This window comes from Schistocerca americana, chromosome 11 (assembly GCF_021461395.2).
Source record: "Schistocerca americana isolate TAMUIC-IGC-003095 chromosome 11, iqSchAmer2.1, whole genome shotgun sequence".
NCBI lineage: Eukaryota > Metazoa > Arthropoda > Insecta > Orthoptera > Acrididae > Schistocerca > Schistocerca americana.
Window position 1 is genome coordinate 196,238,070 of NC_060129.1, and position 22,536 is coordinate 196,260,605.

At 42.7% G+C, this 22,536-nt stretch overlaps 1 protein-coding gene across 1 annotated transcript in view; it reads right to left on the reverse strand.

The window, feature by feature from the left end:
- Positions 1-22,536, reverse strand: part of LOC124553544 — a 233,507-nt gene that overhangs the window by 128,368 nt on the left and 82,603 nt on the right. The window contains exon 6 of the mRNA XM_047127391.1: positions 14,170-14,262. Within this exon, the coding sequence (XP_046983347.1) occupies positions 14,170-14,262 (93 nt within the window). The remainder of the gene's footprint in view (positions 1-14,169; positions 14,263-22,536) is intronic.

Genomic DNA, 22,536 nt, shown 5'->3' on the forward strand with positions numbered 1-22,536 from the left:
ATGGTGTTTGTTTATGGCAAATGTGATGGCGATGCTAGAGCTGCAGTTAACGAATATTGCGTACATTATCCAACTTGGAAGATTCCGAATGCACGAACTATTATTAGAGTGTTTCGAATGTTGCAGGAGACAGGTTCTGTACCTATCATTCACAATCAGTACGAATGCTCGCTACATGAAGATGATGAGGAGGATATTATGGATGCCCAGGTACGACATATCTCTTAACGATTAGGCATTTCACAGTCTAAGGTATGGCATACATAGAAGTACAATAATCTGTATCCTTACCATAAACAAAAAGTGCATCATTTACATCGGGGAGATCCTGCCTTCGCTTGGAGTTGTGCACCTGGTTAAATACTAATCGCCAGTTACAGAAACACATTTTACTTACTGGTGAGGCACAGTTTATGCGAGATGGTATAAACAATTTACATATTGAGCACATACGGTCTGAAGCAAACCCACATGTAACAGTGCAACACAATTTCCAGCAGTGATTTAGCATAAATGCGTGGTGTGGTGTAATCAATGCACACTTTACTGGACTATTCATTTTCCCAGGACATCTAACAGCTGAGTTGTACTTAAAATTCCTTCAAGAAGAATGCTATGCCATTGCAAATGTATTTTCAAAATGACAGCATGCTTCCATATTTTACCAACACATTTAAATTAACTACACATTTGAGTGAACATTTTCCCCAGAAATGGGTTGGTTGTGGCGCTACACGTCTGTGGCCAACCAGATCACCCAATTTAACACCAATGGATTTTTGTGTATGGGAATGAATGAAAGACAAAGCTTACAAGGACAAAATCAATACACGTCCCACATTAGTTGCTCACATTATGAATGCAATAGACAAAATTAAGAACAACCCTGTGTAACTGAAACGAGGAACAAAATCTGTACAGACACGTGAAGCTAAATGCACTGAACTCAGTGGAGACATTTTTGAACATTTATTGTGAAATTGTATGTATGCTGTACAACTTTGTTAACGCTGAGCTTAGTTTTTTTCTGGTTTAAAATGAAGTCACTTGTGCTATGGTATTAATAAAAGCAGATTCTCTGACACATTCATAGAGTTTCAGTTAATGTTATTACCATCATTTTTCCAAAATTAAACTATCTACAAATCCTGTCGAAAACTTTGTGCAATTGTCTGGAATTTAAAAAACAAATTGGGTCAAGTAGTTAATAAATCAAAAATTTTACGAAATTACTTCTTTGCTTCTCTGGATGTTCTGGAAAACTACTGCAGATACACATCTGGGACGTGTTTTATTAGATTCACCAGACCAATAATAACAAAATAAATGGGAGTCGTGCTTTTCTTTAACCTCATACAGTTTTGTGATGGCTTCATATTGGCAAAATTGCTAAATTTCAGGCAAAATATTTTATTAGCCATAACTCCGTAACTAAACATTTGCAGATCTATGTTTGTATGAACTTCTTTCTTTAGTTTTATTTGTAGACTAACATATCAAAATATTTGCTTATCTTTGTGAATTAGCCCGTATAAAGCATGTCGGAGGGATGTGGAAAGCAGTGTAGTCCCTGCCACAATACATACACGGCGCAACATACTGACATTACACCGAGCGAGGTGGCGCAGTGGTTAAACACTGGACTCGCATCCGGAGGACGACGGTTCAATCCCGCGTCCGGCCATCCCGATTTAGGTTTTCCGTGATTTCCCTAAATTGCTCCAGGCAAATGCCGGCACGGTTCCTTTCAAAGGGCACGGCCGACTTCCTTCCCCGTCCGTCCCTAATCCGATGAGACCGATGACCTCGTTGTCTGGTCTCCTTCCCCAAAACGACCCAACTGACATTAAAATGGCTATGTTTGTAAATTGCCACGGTTAAACTATACTGTGTGTGGCAAAATGGAACTATCCAAAACCGGCACCGAGGTAACTGGTGAACCTGGGCACTAAATGACAGGGGTGAATGGTGGCTGTGGAAATGTGTACAGGCCGACTGACTTGCAACTGTCGAGCAACTGATTGCCCAGATGAAGGCAATCTGCTGTCTGTATACCACCTCGATCGGGCTCTTTGCACCGTGTATCTTCAACTGAGAAACCTAGTCGAGTTGGCCACAACTCTAGGGTCGGGATGGCTCCTCGTACTTCTCAGTACACTCCAGAACCTCAGCGACACACTCCCTGCGTGTTTCGCAGTGGTTTGTGTCACAAAAGGTCGCTATTAAGGCTTTTGACAGGTGGTCGTATTAAAGCGACTGCACGGTGTATGACTTCTGTTGTACTTTATGTTAACTGACTTCTTCTTCTTCTTCCCCCCCCCCCCCTCCCCCGCCCCTTAAATGCCCTATAGGGCACTGCTGATACTACTATAAGGGGCATTCAAAAAGAAACAAGCTGGAGGCATGATTACAGAAACCAGTACCTGTATGTTAGAAGTATTGACCCTGGCTGTTGAGACACTCGTCCCACTGTGACACAAGGCGGTGAATGGCTGTCTCGTAAAATTCCTGGAGCTGCGGTGTTAACCAGTTCCGCACGTACGTATGGACGTTGTTTACCCATCAGAGCCTTTTTAACAGGACCACCTACTAGAATGAGATTTTCACTCCGCAGCAGAGTGTTCGCTGATATGAAACTTCCTGGCAGATTAAAACTGTGTGCCCGTCCAAGACTCGAATTCGGGACCTTTGCCTTTCGTGGGCAAGTGCTCTACCATCTGAGCTACCGAAGCACGACTCACGCCCGGTCCTCACAGCTTTACTTCTGCCAGTATCTCATCTCCTACCTTCCAAACTTTACAGAAGCTCTCCTGCGAACCTTGCAGAACTAGCACTCCTGAAAGAAAGGATACTGCAGAGACATGGCTTAGCCCAGTCTGGGGGGTGTTTCCAGAATGAGATTTTGACTCTGCAGTGGAGTGTCCGCTGATATGAAACTTCCTGGCAGATTAAAACTGTGTGCCCGTCCGAGACTCGAACTCCGGACCTTTGCCTTTCGCGGGCAAGTGCTCTACCAACTGAGCTACAGAAGCACGACTCACGCCCGGTCCTCACAGCTTTACTTCTGCCAGTATCTCGTCTCCTACCTTCCAAACTTTACGTAGGAGATGAGATACTGGCAGAAGTAAAGCTGTGAGGACCGGGCGTGAGTCGTGCTTCTGTAGCTCAGTTGGTAGAGCACTTGCCCGCGAAAGGCAAAGGTCCGGAGTTCGAGTCTCGGACGGGCACACAGTTTTAATCTGCCATGAAGTTTCAGGACCCCCTACCGATTCACTTCCTGCAGCACGGGACAGTAGTGAATGCCCGGCGTTCCTTTCAAACCTTGACCACCCTTTGCCAAGAGATCAAATGAAAACGACCAGGCAAATCTCACTTGTTGTGTCATTCTGCTCCACGGCAACGCAAAGCCTCATACGGCCAATACAGTCGGGGCACTCCTCCATAAATTCAAATGAGAGGTTGTCGGCCACCCTCCGTACAGCCCAGACCTCTCCCCCTGTGACTACGCCATTTTTGGTCCCCTTAAAAAGGCTCTGAGAGGCAAACAATTCACCTCTGATGACTACGTCCAGCTGTACGTGTGGACCTGGTTAACACTGCAGTCCCAGGAGTTTTATGAGGCAGCCATTCGCCGCCTTGTGTCACAGTGGGACGAGTGTCTCAACAGCCAGGTCAATACTTCTAACATACAGGTATTGGTTTCTGTAATTATGCCTCTGGCTCGTTTCTTTTTGAACGCTCCTTATACTACAACTACGACTACTACTACTACTACCACCAACAACAACTACAAGAATTATTTATCAGTTTGCAAAGATTCCTTGCAGATACATGTTGCATTTTATTATTACATTATTTGGTGTTTTTAATTCACTTACCAACATTTTTCAGTATTCTGTGCCATCTCGTGTACTGGTAGTGCCATTCACAGTACGCGTCAGACAAATACCAGAAAAGTAATAATCTCTCTCTCCCTTCCCACCCAAAACTCGAAGGCACGCCCATTGTGAGATGTAGAAGTAACTTCGGGTGTGTCACAGGGAAGTGTGTTGGGATCCTTGCGGCTCATGTTCCATATTAATGATCTCGCAGACAATATTGACGGTAAAATCAGACTTTTTGCAGGTGATGCAGCTGTCTGAAAGAAGCTGCATAAATATTCAGTTAGAACTTAATAAGATCTACGAGGATAGGCAACTTGCCCTTAATGTTGAGAAATGTAAAACTGTGTGCTTCACGAAACGAAAAAATATAGTATCCTACGACCATAATATCAGTGAGTCACTGTTGCCGACTCATACAAATACGTGGGTTCAAAATGGCTCTGAGCACTATGGGACTTAACATCTATGGTCATCAGTCCCCTAGAACTTAGAACTACTTAAACCTAACTAACCTAAGGACGTCACACAACACCCAGTCATCACGAGGCAGAGAAAATCCGTGACCCCGCCGGGAACCCGGGCGTGGGAAGCGAGAACGCTACCGCACGACCACGAGCTGCGGACAAATACCTAGGGGGTAGCACTTTGTACGAATATGAAATGGAATGATCCCTTAGACTCAGGCAGGGGTAAAGCAACTGGCAGACTTTGGTTTATCAATAGAATACTGGGCAAGTACAATCAGTCTGCTAAAGAGACTGCTTACAAATCACTCGTGTGACCAGTTCTAGAATATTGCTCAAGTGCGTGGGACCCACACCACATAGGACTAACAGTGGATACTAGACATATACAGAGATGGGCAGCACAAACGATCACAGGTTTGTTTGACACGTGCCTAGAAAGCCTTTCGGGATGAGAGGTTGTGGTCCGTGAAATTCTTCTATTCTTGACGTTTCGTCCAGGACTGCGCCGAGTCGGGATGTGCAGCGCAGTCTTCGACAAAACGTCAAGAATAGAAGAGTTTCACGGACCATGACCTCACATCCTGAAAAGTTTACCAGCAGCTATGTCATCTGCTCGTGATAGCCTTCATTCTTTGTTACAGAATCCTGAAGAAACTCAACTGCCAGACTCTTCAAGACAGTCAAACCATCCTTAGGAAGTCTCCTAACAAGGTTTGAAGAATCAGCTTTAAATGATGACTCAGGGGATATAATACAACCACCTACTTATCGTTCACACAGGGATTCTGAGGATAAGATTAGAAAAATTACTGCTTGCACAGAGGCATTCTTCCCGTGCTCCATATGCGAATGAAACGGGAAGAAACACTAATAACCAGTACAATGGAACATACCCTCTGCCATACACTTCATGGAGGTTAGCAGAGTATGGATGTTGACATAGATGTGGATGTAGATGGATCCACACAGCATGGATTGTGAAGCATTGTGTTCTGCACTGGGTGGGAACAGGGAAGGGGATCTACATCTACATCTACATACATACTCCGCAATCCACCATATGGTGCATGATGGAGGATACCTGATACCACAACTAGCATCTTTTCTCCCTGTTCCACTCCCAAACAGAACGAGGGAAAAATGACTGCCTATATGCCTCTGTACGAGCCCTAATCTCTCTTATCTTATCTTTGTGGTCTTTTCGCGAAATGTAAGTTGGCGGCAGTAAAATTGTGCTGCAGTCAGCCACAAATGCTGGTTCTCTAAATTTCCTCAGTAGCGATTCACGAAAAGAATGCCTCCTTACCTCTAGAGACTCCCACCCGAGTTCCTGAAGCATTTCCGTAACACTCGCATGATGATCAAACCTAGCAGTAACAAGTCTAGCAGCCTGCCTCTGAATTGCTTCTGTGTCCTCCCTCAATCCGACCTGATAGGGATCCCAAACGCTCGAGCAGTACTCAAGAATAGGTCGTATTAGTGTTTTATAAGTGGTCTCCTTTACAGATGAACCACATCTTCCCAAAATTCTACCAACGAACCGAAGACGACTATCCGCCTTCCCCACAACTGCCATTACATGCTTGTCCCACTTCATATCGCTCTGCAATGTTACGCCCAAATATTTAATCGACGTGGCTGTGTCAAGCGCTACACTACTAATGGAGTATTCAAACATTACGGGATTCTTTTTGCTATTCAACTGCATTAATTTACATTTGTCTCTATTTAGAGTTAGCTGCCATTCTTTACACCAATCACAAATCCTGTCCAAGTCATCTCGTATCTTCCTACAGTCACTCAATGACGACATCTTCCCGTACACCACAGCATCATCAGCAAACAGCCGCACATTGCTATGCACCCTATTCAAAAGATCATTTATATAGATAGAAAACAACAGCGAACCTACCACACTTCCCTGGGGCACTCCAGATGATACCCTCACCTCCAATGAACACTCACCATCGAGGACAATGTACTGGGTTCTGTTACTTAGGAAGTCTTCGAGCCACTCGCATACTTGGGAACCAATGCCATATGTTCGTACCTTAGTTAATGAGCTGGATGAGGGCAATAACTAACTAAGGTTGAGGCCAGGAGGGTTTTGGGAATGTAGGATCTATTGTAGGGAATGTTACCACCTGCACAGTTCAGAAAAGGTGGTGTCGGTGGGAAGGATCCGTATGGCACAGGCTGTGAAGCAGTCGAATGAAGGATGTTGTGTTTGGCAGCATGCTCAGCAACAGGGTGGTCCACTCTTTTCTCGGCTACAGTTTGTAGGTGGCCATTCATGCGGACAGACAGCTTGTTGGTTGTCGTGCCCACATAGAATGCACCACAGTGGCAGCAGCTTAGTAAGTATATCACATGACTGGTTTCACAGGTAGCCCTGCCTCTGATGGGGTAGGTGATGTTTTTGACCGGACTGGCGTGGGTGGTGGTGGGAGGATGAACGAGACAGGTCTCGCATCTAGGTATATTAAAGGGGTAGGAGACACGAGGTACGGGGTTGGGAACAGGGGTTGTGTAGGGACGGACGAGTATATTGTTTAAGGTCGGCGGATAGTGGAATACCACTGTGGGTGGGGTGGGGAGGATAGAGGGTAGGACATTTCTCATTTCAGGGCACAACGAGAGGTGGGGAGCATGAATGGCCTCCTAACAACTGTGGCCGAGAAACAAGTGGACAACCCTGTTGCTGAGCACACTGCCAAACATGACATGCTTCAATGACTGCTCCACAGCCTGTGCCATACGGATCCTTCCAACCAATGCCAGCTTTTCTGAAATGCGCAGGTGGGAACTTTCCCTGCAATATATCCTATAACCCTCCTGGCCTCGACCTCCGTTAGTCACTATCCTCACCCAACCAGCCCCTTCCCTGTTCCCATTCCAGCACTACAACGCCACCATTCCACCATCGGAACCGGTCTTTTTACTTCTCTCCTTTTCTGCCACCCCCTCTGCCCCCACTTCCTCTATCTCCTCTGCCCCCATCTGCAGCTCTGTCACCCCTTCCCCTCCCAACCCCAGCCCCTCCTTAGACCGGTATTACACTATCAAATTTCTTTGTCAAAGATTTGATCAAAGATGTGATCAAATATTTCGTCAAATAAATTTGACAAAGATCTTTGACGTAGCTCTATAAGGGGTATTACACTGTCATCATATTTTTCGTCAAGGTTCAAGATGGCTGACAACAACAACTTGTTATTAACCGCAGCAGTTGCATGTACCACAACTGCACTGTGTGTGCATACAGAAGAGAAGCGGGGGAAAAAAAAGGAAACATATCTGGGTGAAGCCGTGGGTTTTATGACGACACGATAAAAGCATTCCACAAAACTTGTTACGTGAGCTTATAGTGGAGGATGTCAAGTCGTACATCAATTACTGAAGAGTGGATGAGCATACATTTCTGTATGCGCTCAGTGAAGTGTATCCTCATATCGCAAAGCACAATATTCACTTAAGGACTGCTACATCTGCAGAAGACAGGCTCACTGTAACACTCCGATTCCTTGCTACAGGACAGGGTTAGGTTAGGTTAGGTTAGGTTAGGACAGGTCAGGTTAGGTCAGGTTAGGTTAGGTCACGTTAGGTTAGGTCATGTTAGGTAAGGTCTCCAATCTTCGTAATCTATTTTTGTATTCAGCGTGCCTCACGTTGTAAAGCGCTTCATCAGCTTCATACGAGGTGCATTCAAGTTCTAAGGCCTCCGATTTTTTTTTCTAATTAACTACTCACCCGAAATCGATGAAACTGGTGTTACTTTTCGGCGTAATCGCCCTGCAGACGTACACATTTTTCACAACACTGACGCCACGATTCCATGGCAGCGGCGAAGGCTTCTTTGGGAGTCTGTTTTGACCACTGGAAAATCGCTGAGGCAATAGCAGCACAGCTGGTGAATGTGCGGCCACGGAGAGTGTCTTTCATTGTTGGAAAAAGCCAAAAGTCACTAGGAGCCAGGTCTGGTGAGTAGGGAGCACGAGGAATCACTTCAAAGTTATCATGAAGAAACTGTTGTGTAACGTTAGCTCGATGTGTGGGTGCGTTGTCTCGGAGAAACAGCGCACGCGCAGCCCTTCCCAGACGTTTTTGTTGCAGTGCAGGAAGGAATTTGTTCTTCAAAACATTTTCGTATGATGCACCTGTTACCGTAGTGCCCTTTGGCACACAATGGGTAAGGATTACGCCCTCGCTGTCCCAGAACATAGACACCATCATTTTTTCAGCACTGGCGGTTACCCGAAATTTTTTTTGGTGGCGGTGAATCTGTGTGCTTCCATTGAGCTGACTGGCGCTTTGTTTCTGGATTGACAAATGGCATCCATGTCAACCGACAAAAAGAAAGTCCCATTCGTGCTGTCGTTGCGCGTCAACATTGCTCGGCAACGTGCCACACAGGCAGCCGTGTGGTCGTCTGTCAGCATTCGTGGCACCCACCTGGATGACACTTTTTGCATTTTCAGGTCGTCGTGCAGGATTGTGTGCACAGAACCCACAGAAATGCCAACTTTGGAGGTGATCTGTTCAAAAGTCATTCAGCGATCCCCCAAAACAATTCTCTCCACTTTCTCGATCGTGTCGTCAGACCGGCTCGTGCGAGCCCGAGGTTGTTTCGGTTTGTTGTCACATGATGTTCTGCCTTCATTAAACTGTCGCACCCACGAACGAACTTTCGACAAATCCGTAACTCCGTCACCACATGTCTCCTTCAACTGTCAATGAATTTCAATTGGTTTCACACCATGCAAATTCTGAAAACAAATGATTGCACGCTGTTCAAGTCAGGAAAACGTCGCCATTTTAAGTATTTAAAACAGTTCTCATTCTCGCCGCTGGCGGTAAAATTCCATCTGCCGTACGGTGCTGCCATCTCTGGGACGTATTGACAATGAATGCGGCCTCATTTTAAAACAATGCGCATGTTTCTATCTCTTTCCAGTCCGGAGAAAAAAAATCGGAGGCCTTAGAACTTGAATGCACCTCGTACATCTCTATTAATTTTGTAGTTGTCGGCACACACCAATTGTATTTACCAGCAATGTTTATAAAAACACTACAGACGACAGAATGCAGTTATGCTAGCACTCCATATGATAACATATCACGTTCCAGTGAACAGAAGACAAGCGACTTCTTTGATCAAATCTACAGCGAGGCGTTAGATTTGATCAAATATTGGATGACATTTAACAAAGTTCCCTATTACACCATCAAATATCTTTGACAAAGATATTGGACAAAGATATTTGACAAAGAAATTTGATAGTGTAATACCGGCCTTACCCCCACTCAGTAATCACTCCCGTCATGCAGTGGTGCTGCTGCCCACAGGGAGGCCTCAGTTGCCTAAGACTGCGAGCGCACGACCGTGCAGGCGTGCGTGTGTGTCTGTGTGTGTGTGTTCGAAGGCTTTACCGGCTGAAAGCTTTACTTGTGACTCAGTACCTGCACTATATGTTGAGCAGCAACTTCCTTTCCCGTAATATTGTTACATTCCATCCTGAATTTTCCATTGTTTGATACACAAATATAGATAATGGTGGTGCTTAACTTGAATTGTAGCAATGCATAACAATTCTACCTTAGTAGGGCACTAAAGTTTTTTTGCCTCACAATAATTGGTTAAGTATTAAAAAAAGTTATAAAAAGATTTTAATAGGAAGTTCATTCTTGCCCATCTGCCCTGTACACAATTACTGCGAACTTCGGGCCAACGTCAGGGTGGTGCTGGCACCAAAATGGTGTCTCAGATGTTTTTCCAGTTACGCGAATTTTGTGGCCAAGACATCAGTGTGATTTCACTATAATGTTTCTCAGATCACTGTAGCAAGATTCTGGCTTTGTGAGACAGATAGTTATCCTGCTGGAAGATTCCACCACTGTGACAGAAGACACTAAGCATTGAGCAAACAGGTGGTCCACAAAAAAGTTCACACCGTCCACACCTGTCGTAGTGACTTTGACTACCGGCCGCTGTCTCCAGCAAACTGAGGAGAACGTCCACCGTAGCATAACGTCGCCCACATTTTCCCGGATGAAGACACAACTGGACGTGAGCATCACTCTGGAGAACTGAGAGACATGATTTATCCAACCAGTGGACTAGTTTCCACTGATCTTGTGACTCAATTACAATCATCCTGTGCCCACTACCAGTCATAACTGATGATGCCATCAGATCAACATCTTAACACACTGTCAGACACATGTGAAAATTACCGAACTATCAGTTTAATAAGTCACAGCTGCAAAACACTAACGCAAATTCTTTATGGAGGAATGGAAAAACTGGTAGAAGCCGACCTCGGGGAAGATCAGTTTGGATTCCGTAGAAATGTTGGAACACGTGAGGCAATACTGACCTTACGACTTATCTTAGAAGAAAGATTAAGGAAAGGCAAACCTACGTTTCGAGCATTTGTAGACTTAGAGAAAGCTTTTGTAATTGTTGATTGGAATACTCTCTTTCAAATTCTGAAGGTGGCAGGGGTAAAATACAGGGAGCGAAAGGCTATTTACAATTTGTACAGAAACCAGATGGCAGTAATAAGAGTCGAGGGATATGAAAGGGAAGCAGTGTTTGAGAAGGGAGTGAGACAGGGTTGTAGCCTATCCCCGATGTTATTCAATCTGTATATTGAGCAAGCAGTAAAGGAAACAAAAGAAAAATTCGGAGTAGGTATTAAAATCCATGGAGAAGAAATAAAAACTCTGAGGTTCGCCGATGACATTGTAATTCTGTCAGAGACAGCAAAGGACCTGGAAGAGCAGTTGAATGGAATGGACAGTGTCTTTAAAGGAGGATATAAGATGAACATCAACAAAAGGAAAACGAGGATAATGGAATGTAGTCGAATTAAGTCGGGTGATGTTGAGGGAATTAGATTAGGAAATGAGACACTTAAAGTAGTAAAGGAGTTTTGCTATTTGGGGAGCAAAATAACTGATGATGGTCGAAGTAGAGAGGATATAAAATGTAGACTGGCAATGGCAAGGAAAGCGTTTTTGAAGAAGAGAAATTTGTTAACATCGAGTATAGATTTAAATGTCAGGAAGTCATTTCTGAAAGTATTTGTATGGAGTGTAGCCATGTATGGAAGTGAAACGTGGACGATAAATAGTTTGGACGAGAAGAGAATAGAAGCTTTCGAAATGTGGTGCTACAGAAGAATGCTAAAGATTAGATGGGTAGATCACATAACTAATGAGGAAGTATTGAATAGGATTGGGGAGAAGAGAAGTTTGTGGTACAACTTGACCAGAAGAAGGGATCGGTTGGTAGGACATGTTCTGAGGCATCAAGGGATCACCAATTTAGTATTGGAGGGCAGCGTGGAGGGTAAAAATAGTAGAGGGGGACCAAGAGATGAATACCCTAAGCAGATTCAGAAGGATGTAGGCTGCAGTAGGTACTGGGAGATGAACAAGCTTGCACAGGATAGAGTAGCATGGAGAGCTGCATCAAACCAGTCTCAGGACTGAAGACCACAACAACGACGACATCATGTCATTTCTGGAAACCCAGAATCTACTCTGTAGGAATCAACATGGATTCTGGAAACAGCGATCATGTGAGACCCAACTCGCTTTATTTGTTCATGAGACCCAGAAAATATTAGATACAGGCTCCCAGGTAGATGCCATTTTCCTCGACTTCCAGAAAGCGTTCAATACAGTTCGGCACTGTCGCCTGATAAACAAAGTAAGAGCCTACGGAATATCAGACCAGCTGTGTGGCTGGACTGAAGAGTTTCTAGCAAACAGAACACAGCATGTTGTTCTCAATGGAGAGACGTCTACAGACGTTAAAGTAACCTCTGGCCTGCCACAGGGGAGTGTTATGGGACCATTGCTTTTCACTATGCGGCTTTTCGCGGATGATGCTGTAGTATACAGAGAAGTTGCAGTATTAGAAAATTGAACTAGCAGATATGCAGGAAGATCTGCAGCGGATAGGCACTTGGTGCAGGGAGTGCCAACTGGCCCTTAACATAGACAAATGTAATGTATTGCGAATACATAGAAAGAAGGATCCTTTATTGTATGATTATATGATAGCGGAACAAACACTGGTAGCAGTTACTTCTGTTAAGTATCTGGGAGTATGCGTACGGAACGATTTGAAGTGGAATGATCATATAAAATTAATTGTTGGTAAGGCGGGTACCAGGTTGAGATTCACTGCGAGAGTCCTTAGAAAATGTAGTCCATCAACAAAGGAGGTGGCTTACAAAACACTCGTTCGACCTATACTTGAGTATTGCTTATCAGTGTGGGATCCGTACCAGGTCGGGTTGACGGAGGAGACAGAGAAGATCCAAAGAAGAGCGGCGCGTTTCGTCACGGGGTTTGTTTGGTAAGCGTGACAGTGTTACGGAGATGTTTAGCAAACTCGAGTGCAGACTCTGCAAGAGACGCGCTCTGCATCACGGTGTAGCTTGCTGTCCAATTTCAAGAGGGTGCGTTTCTGGATGAGGTACCAAATATATTGCTTCCCCCTACTTATACCTCCCGAGAAGATCACGAATGTAAAATTAGAGAGATTCGAGCGCGCACGGAGGCTTTCCGGCAGTCGTTCTTCCCGCGTACCGTACGCGACTGGAACAGGAAAGGGAGGTAATGGCAGTGGCACGTCAAGTGCCCTCCGCCACACACCGTTGGGTGGCTTGCGGAGTATAAATGTAGATGTAGATGTTCTTCAAGGCAATCACTGTTAGATAACTGAAGCAAACAACAATACTGTTAGAAATGAGGGTGGTGTTTATTTCAGTTTTATTGATAATTCTCTAGGCCATTCAGCATTACACATTCTTATGGAAAATATTTGTTTCCACAAGAAGCACCCCATTTTTCAATCATTTAACAGACTGAAGAGTTTCTTGCTTGTTCATAACAGGACTTTATGTAAGCCACTCACACCTACCCAAGCAATTCCTCCTCGCTTTAAGAATGAGAAACATTTTGAGAGAGAATAATGAGACTCGCTACTCTGAGGTAGTCTGGTTTGGGTAGATGCTCTTGGTGGGCTATCTAAAGCACTCTTCCTCAATTGGATGCTCTCACACAGTACACAGATTCCGATTGGGAATCTTAAGCGTTTATGGACTGAACATCACCTTGAACTCATGTGCTCTTGAGGAAATACAAACTGACTGAGCTCTGTCCTCAATACCTGAGCAAGCTTCATACAGCTGTGGAGTGGCAGTTGCTACAACAGTTGTCGACAACCCAAGATTCATTTTAACAGTCACCCAGCTGATCATTGTGTTGAGGTTGCATGTAAAAGTATGGATCCGTTTTGAGTTTAAGAGAAAATCTTCACTCCTGGGAAACAATGTTCCACGGCTCCATACGGTCATCACTGAAGCATGCCATACCCTATGGCTGCTGTTGTTGTTGTTGTTGTTGTTGTTGTTGTCCTCAGTCCTGAGACTGGTTTGATGCAGCTCTCCATGCTACTCTATCCCGTGCACGCTTCATCATCTCCCAGTACCTACTGCAACCTACATCCTTCTGAATCTGCTTAGTGTATTCATCTTTTGGTCTCCTTCTACGATTTTTACCCTCCATGCTGCCCTCCAATGCTAAATGTAGCCTATGGATGACAACCGTCAGTCCACAGCTTTGGAACACCAAGTTTGTCAAACCTGTACCTTGCTGAGATTGTGTCCGAGTTATCTGGCATGCTTGCACTTGAAACTACCTAGGAGGCCTGTGTAACTTATCAGATACTATGCACACAGTAAACATTATCATCCACAACTACAATTCTACAGAAATTCTGATACCCATATCAAACTTACTTTATTGTCAGTTGCATCCACACCTAAATCTAAGTCTGGATCCTCTTTAATAAATACACTGAACCCCGAGTCTGCTGCTGGATCTTCAAGAACCTGGAAAAACGAAAATAAATAGTATTAATTGAAGTTATAAGCTTCTCATGGAAATACAGAAGTAAATAAATACAAAGCATTATTGCTGCATTGTTAAAACATCAATTGGGAAAGTTCTGCATATTCATCAGTGAGCAGTGTAGAGGTTAATAAAAAAGAAAAAGAGAAGAGAAGAAAAGGTTGAAAATGTGGGAAGAAAAGGTGAATAAAAAGGCGGTATACCTGGCTATTGGTCCTGTCACGGTCGCCAGTTGTAGTGGTTAATAAAAAAGAAAAAAGAGAAGAAAATGAAAAGAAAAAGTTGAAAATGTGGGAAGAAATGGTGAATAAAAAGGAGTTTTTAAAATCGTTAATGACTGTGAAAAAGGGAAAGAATGAAATGCAAATCTGACTTCGAATCACAGAAAAGCTATCGGACTTCGTGATTCGGAAAAGCTATTGTTGGGGTGGTCCTTGTGGCATTTCTGAGCAAAATTCAAACCAATTTCTACTACAAAAATTATTTGAAAGAGAACGGAGAATAACAAAATGTGATTAACAGGGGGAAATGGCGTAGATAAGAGTTCATCCTGTACCATGTTAACATGTCTTCTCTCGTGCGGTGTCCAGGTCTTCTTCTCCAACAATCTCCTGCTTCATTTCTGCATGAAAAAGTAGTAGCTGATCCAAAATCTTGCAGTAAATTTCATCGTCCAGGAATTACTAATGTCTACGAATTAAAACCATTTTGATATTGAATGCAAAGTATTTTATGGCTACTTCCATCCTCCAAATTTCATACAAGCTTCCACGATACTATATGTCTGCACACCAGTAAGTTTTTACGTCTTAATCAGACCGAGACTAACGAATAAGTTTTTACGTCTGAATCATACCAAGACTAGCGAATAAGTGAAGTTAAGCTTCCGCTCTCTAGAGACAATAGCAGGTAGAAAACAAAAAGAGTTACAATTTTTGTACCTTCATTTTCTTATAAATATTTTCTCTGCCGTCGAGCGCTCATACAGCTGCGATGGTATAATTTATATCCGAGGGAACGAGTGTAGTGTGGCGAAATTCAAAGTCCCGCTACAGCAGCCAGTTCTATTGTTCAAAATATTTGGAACAGTCGTAACCCAGCCTCAGATGGAAAGTGAAACGTAATGCAGACGTAGAATGGAACATGTTTTATTTCATTACCTGAAATTTCGTGGTGTGAATCATCCACATTCATACGAAACATATGAAGTCCTGTCTAATTTTGGGAATGAATAACAAAATGTGAACGAAAGTGGTGCAAGATCAGTTTCAATGTCACAGGTCAAAACAACATTTGCTGGTCCTTGTATGTCATTTTTTTAAAAAACCATAGAAAATGCTGTTTCACAGCACATGCACATAAGAAATATAAAAACATGGTCTGTGACGTAGCAAATTATTATGAGCTGTCATCTCGTACTGAAAGCGTAGGTTGCCGTGGAGCCGGAAGGGGAGCAGGTTTTGGTTCTCACGCTCTCACAGCTGACGCCATTTTTAATTGACAATTTCAATAGTATTTCACAGTGAATTGTCAAAGGCGATGTTAAAAGATGCACTTGTTTATTACGAAAGCTTGCTTGCTGCAAATAATTTCATTGCATCAGAATCTTCAACAACTACTTCTCATGAAGTAATGTTGATGGGTAAAGAAATTTACAGACAAACAATGGATATGCTGACTGAAGAAATACTTGAGACTGATGATGAACTTGCTCATGAAAATGAAAACTGTAATGGTGAACCTTTCGAAAAGCACCAAGACCACAGCTCATTGGATGAATAGACCACACAGCTCATTAGATGAGTATGAAGGCAAGAGAAGAAGACTGGCTTTCTTTCAATTACAAAATTAATGTTGTCAATACCGCAAAGGCTCACCACATGTGGAAACTCAAACATAAAAATAAAAAAAATAAAATAAAAAAAGATTCAGCCAGTTAAGAAAGAAGGAATGTTTATCCCAATGGGAAAATGGAATAGAAAAAGGAGGCAATCAATTTGATAAGTACACATCAATCAGTTCCTGGGCGTATGATCATTTTGTAGAAACACAAGGGAATTATCAGCAAGTCATTACACAGAATTTACAACAGTGGGCTTTAGCACCAGCACAACAGTTTACAGATTTTGAAGTTAAAGCTTCTGACAGCTGTGTTTATACACTAAAAAATAAGCACGGAATTCATCAGCAAAGTGACAAGATTTGTTCTAAGAAAAGAAGGAGCAATGATCTAAGAAACCTTGGCTGCTACGACAGTTTTCAAACCCAGACATTAAGACTGATACCGAATTTCAACAAAGATTTTATTATCAATAATGACCAGGCAGGTATTTAAAAATTCATTTTGATCTCTATTTTTACAATTCTCTGACAGAGTACTTCAATTTCGATTGTTTTGCCTTTCTAGAATGTCAGTATCAGTTGGTGTACAAAATGATTCTGGCTGTCAAAGGGTGCAAAAATACTTTTGTCAAAAGACAAGACATGAATAAAGTGACGCATACATATACTGCTCAATATGCTCTCACTCCATTTGGAAACAGCTTACCTCGTCAAGTGTGTGTGTGTGTGTGTGTGTGTGTGTGTGTGTGTGTGTGCGAGCGCGCGCGTGTGCACAAAAAAAAGACCACTATTGAATAGGAGCAATTATAAAATGTTGCAATAATGCCTTCCAAATCTCGGAGGCTAACAACAGAACTGTATACTGGCTTTCTCAACCGAAGTTTGAAGTCTTGTGTGGGTCAAGAATGATTTCTGTTAAATATTGGGTGGTGAAGCAAAGCCTGAATTATATTATGAAATCTTTCAGGATGACGAGAAATCACCAAGATGTGATACCTCTGAAATATACTCCACTTAGCCAACCATGTGACGTCTATTTTCATGTTGTTGTTGTTGTTGTTGTGGTCTTCAGTCCTGAGACTGGTTTGATGCAGCTCTCCATGCTACTCTATCCTGTGCAAGCTTATTCATCTCCCAGTACCTACTGCAACCTACATCCTTCTGAATCTGTTTAGTGTATTCATTTTCATATACAAGCAAAAAATGTATAAAGTCCATACAAAACTGCACTTATCTTATCAAAAATAAAAGAGAAATAAATTCTCATGAAGACTGTATAAAAATACAATCAATAGTTGTATAAAAACAAATCAGTAGTCCATTCCCAATTTTTAAGGAAATGATGTGATATGCCTGGTATGATTCCAGGGTTTCTGATGAAAGAGAAGTTTTCAGGAATGTCAAAAAAGTATGTTTTTCAACAGATCTTTAGAAAGAGAAAAAAAATGTTGCTCCTGTAAACAACCATCCTCCAAAAATTGTGCAAGATGCCAAAATACTGGCTGACCAACACTTCAGATCTCACAAAGAAGTCACAAATTGGATCAATTCGTGGATCCCTCCAAAAGATGAACAATTTTTTCGACACGGGATTGGTACACTCCCCGAAAGATGGGAGATAGTAGTGGCCAGCGATGTTAAATACTTTGGATGATACGTGTGTAACCAATTTGTTTCATTAAAGCCTCAAATGTTGGGGGAAAACGACGGAAGCAGAGTTGTACACCTTGTATTGTTGTTGTTGTGGTCTTCAGTCGTGAGACTGGTTTGAAACAGCTCTCCATGCTACTCTATCCTGTGCAAGCTTTTTCATCTCCCAGTACCTACTGCAACCTACATCCTCCTGAATCTGTTTAGTGTATTCATCTCTTGGTCTCCCTCTACGATTTTTACCCTCCACGCTGCCCTCCAATACTAGATTGGTGATCCCTTGATGCCTCAGAACATGTCCTACCAACCGATCCCTTCTTCTAGTCAAGTTGTGCCACAAACTTCTCTTCTCCCCAATCCTATTCAATACTTCCTCATTAGTTATGTGATCTACCCATCTAATCTTCAGCATTCTTCTGTAGCACCACATTTCGAAAGCTTCTATTCTCTTCTTGTCCAAACTATTTATCATCCATGTTTCACTTCCATACATGGCTACACTCCATACAAATACTTTCAGAAATGACTTCCTGACATTTAAATCTATACTCGATGTTAACAAATTTCTCTTCTTCAGAAATGCTTTCCTTGCCATTGCCAGTCTACATTTTATATCCTCTCTACTTCGACCATCAGTTATTTTGCTCCCCAAATAGCAAAACTCCTTTACTACTTTAAGTGTCTCATTTCCTAATCTAATTCCCTCAGCATCACCCGACTTAATTAGATTACATTCCATTATCCTCGTTTTGCTTTTGTTGATGTTCATCTTATATCCTCCTTTCAAGACACTGTCCATTCCGTTCAACTGCTCTTCCAAGTCCTTTGCTGTCTCTGACAGAATTACAAAGTCATCGGCGAACCTCAAAGTTTTTACTTCTTCTCCATGAATTTTAATACCTACTCCAAATTTTTCTTTTGTTTCCTTTACTTCTTGCTAATTATACAGATTGAACAACATCGGGGAGAGGCTACAACCCTGTCTTACTCCCTTCCCAACCACTGCTTCCCTTGAATATATAACTGAAATTCCACCCAGTATTTTGTGACAGTGGTACTTAATTTAGCTTCATTAAAAATGCATTAGAAATTATTCAACTTTTTAAAAAGAAAATATTGATGACCACAATCCACAATTTAAATATCTGCGATAGCCATTTCACAAACAAAATAAAATTACTTATGATTTAATTGATAATACTTTATTTAACAGTTGCTATAATTTTTAAAAGAATTAAAAAATGAAAATGAAAGCATAGCAGCAGGAAGGCAGATAGGATCGAAACTAGATCAGCCACATGACAGTCTACCACACTACTGACCGAGTTTCTCCACCAATCTGCTGCCTTTCTACTTATGCCCCATATATGAGGAGTGTGCGAGCTACGTTTAAAACTTTTGGGCCCTTTTTTTCAGATTTTTCTGGATAGCACACTTGTCTCACTAGGGGTAAGATAGATACTGCCTACAGGAAAATTAAAGAGACCTTTGGAGAGAAGAGAACTACTTGTATGAATATCAAGAGCTCAGATGGCAACCCAATTCTAAGCAAAGAAGGGAAGGCAGAAAGGTGGAAGGAGTATATAGAGGGTCTATACAAGGGCGATGTACATGAGGACAATATTATGGAAATGGAACAGGATGTAGATGAAGATGAAATGGGAGATACGATACTGCGTGAAGAGTTTGACAGAGCACTGAAAGACCCGTGTCGAAACAAGGCCCCGGGAGTAGACAACATTCCATTAGAACTACTGATGGCCTTGGGAGAGCCAGTCATGACAAAACTCTACCATCTGGTGAGCAAGATGTATGAGACATGTGAAATACCCTCAGACTTCAAGAAGAATATAATAATTCCAATCCCAAAGAAAGCAGGTGTTGACAGATGTGAAAATTACCGAACTATCAGTTTAATAAGTCACAGCTGCAAAATACTAACGCGAATTCTTTACAGACGAATGGAAAAACTGGTAGAAGCCTACCTTGGGGAAGATCAGTTTGGATTCCGTAGAAATGTTAGAACACGTGAGGCAATACTGACCTTACGACTTATCTTAGAAGAAAGATTAAGAAAAGGCAAACCTACGTTTCTAGCATTTGTAGACTTAGAGAAAGCTTTTGACAATGTTCATTGGAATACTCTCTTTCAAATTCTGAAGGTGGCAGAGGTAAAATACAGGGAGCGAAAGGCTATTTACAATTTGTACAGAAACCAGATGGCAGTTATAAGAGTCGAGGGGCATGAAAGGGAAGCAGTGGTTGGGAAAGGAGTGAGACAGGGTTGTAGCCTCTCCCCGATGTTATTCAATCTGTATATTGAGCAAGCAGTAAAGGAAACAAAAGAAATATTCGGAGTAGGTATTAAAATTCATGGCGAAGAAGTAAAAACTTTGAGGTTCGCCGATGACTTTGTAATTCTGTCAGAGACAGCAAAGGACTTGGAAGAGCAGTTGAACGGAATGGACAGTGTCTTGAAAGGAGGATATAAGATGAACATCAACAAAAGCAAAACGAGGATAATGGAATGTAGTCAAATTAAGTCGGGTGATGCTGAGGGAATTAGATTAGGAAATGAGACACTTAAAGTAGTAAAGGAGTTTTGCTATTTAGGGAGTAAAATAACCGATGATGGTCAAAGTAGAGAGGATATAAAATCTAGACTGGCAATGGCAAGGAAAGCGTTTCTCAAGAAGAGAAATTTGTTAACATCGAGTATAGATTTAAGTGCCAGGAAGTCGTTTCTGAAAGTATTGGTATGGAGTGTAGCCATGTATGGAAGTGAAACATGGACGATAACTAGTTTGGACTAGAAGAGAATAGAAGCTTTCGAAATGTGGTGCTACAGAAGAATGCTGAAGATAAGGTGGGTAGATCACGTAACTAATGAGGAGGTATTGAATAGGATTGGGGAGAAGAGGTGGCACAACTTGACTAGAAGAAGGGATCGGTTGGTAGGACATGTTTTGAGGCATCAAGGGATCACAAATTTAGCATTGGAGGGCAGCATGGAGGGTAAAAATTGTAGAGGGAGACCAAGAGATGAATACACTAAGCAGATTCAGAAGGATGTAGGTTGCAGTAGGTACTGGGAGATGAAGAAGCTTGCACAGGATAGAGTAGCATGGAGAGCTGCATCAAACCAGTCTCAGGACTGAAGACCACAACAACAACAGCACACTTTAAGACTCCTACAAGTGGAAACCCTTGAGGTACACTACTAACCTGCAAAGTCTCATGCCGAACTGAATTTCCGAGACCGGAAGGTCTCCTTGTGAGACAAAATCACACTCGTTCTCTTCCATTCTCACCCACGACCAACCGCTCAATCACACAACACGGAAACTCCATCTGAACAGGCCTCAGAAGGACCGACAGTACCGACTGCCACGTCACCCTAATCAGACAGGCATCACGGGATGCGGATGTCGGGGGCACGTCATCGTCACACTGCTCTCCCGGTCGTCGTCAGTTTTCGTCACCGGAGCCGCTACTCCTCGACCGAGTAGCTCCTCAGTTTGCCTCACGAGAGCCGAGTGCAGCCCGGTCCCCTACAGCACTCGACAGACCCGGACGGTCACCTATCCGACCGCTAGCCAAACTCGACAGCACTTAACTCTGGTGATCTGATGGGAACCGATGCCACCACCGATGGCCACAGCATGGAAAACAACATAACAAATAGGGAGCCATTCAAAATCTGTCAATTAAAACACAATGAAGTCTAGAGGAAAGCTAAAATAAAATGACAACAATATGTTGGGACAAGAGAGATGCAAACAACTAAAGAGGAATATCGCTACTAGAGGTCGGATACAAGGTGCAGTCAAAACTATTGCTCAAGAGAGAAGAAGAACAGGTAGAAAGTACAGTGTACTTCACAAAGGCATATGACTCCATCGACAGACAGACTCTTGTTAGGGTCCTGAAGAACAGAGGACTTGATGGAACGACACAAGAACTCATAAAGGAAATTCTGACAGACACAAAAGCAAGGGTGCGATTCAGAGGAGCACTGTCAGAAGAATTTGAAATCGAGACTGGTGTTAAACAGGGAGATGGATTGTCACTATTGTTGTTCAATATAGCACTGGATGAAGTGAAGTGATGAGGCAGTGGAGAGCAATAAACGAGGAAATGGGAATACCAAAGACCCATGTGGGGGACAAAAAGGACAACTGGGCTCAAGTGGACTGCCTAGCCTTTGCAGACGACATAGCAATAGTAAGTGAGACGGAAGAAGACGCAAAGACACAACGCGTCAACTTAAGTAAGGTAGCCACAAATGTGGGACTGAGGATCGTCTATAACAAGACAAAGACATTAAATACCACTGCAGACTGGGAAACACCGGAAGGCACTGTGCAAATGGTGGACAAATTTAAATATCTGGGAGAATTTATAACAGGAAGGAACAGGGGCAAGGAGGGAATAACAGAGAGGATAAACAAGATGAGGTCAGCCTTCTGCATGACGAGAGATATATACAATAAAAATAATATATCCACAGAGGCAAAGATACGCCAATACAAGGCAACGGTGAGGAATGCAGTATTATATGCTGCTGAGACGATGACACTAGGAAGAAATGGGGCAGAGCAACTTGAGAAAGAAGAGAGAAAAATGCTAGGTCCCAAAAGAGGTGGAGAGAGGTGGATACAAAGACCTAGGGAAGAATTGTACCGGAGCATGAGAACAATACGGGGAAATCAGACTCAAAAGGGCAAGGTTTGCTGGACATGTAGTTAGGATGAGTATGGACA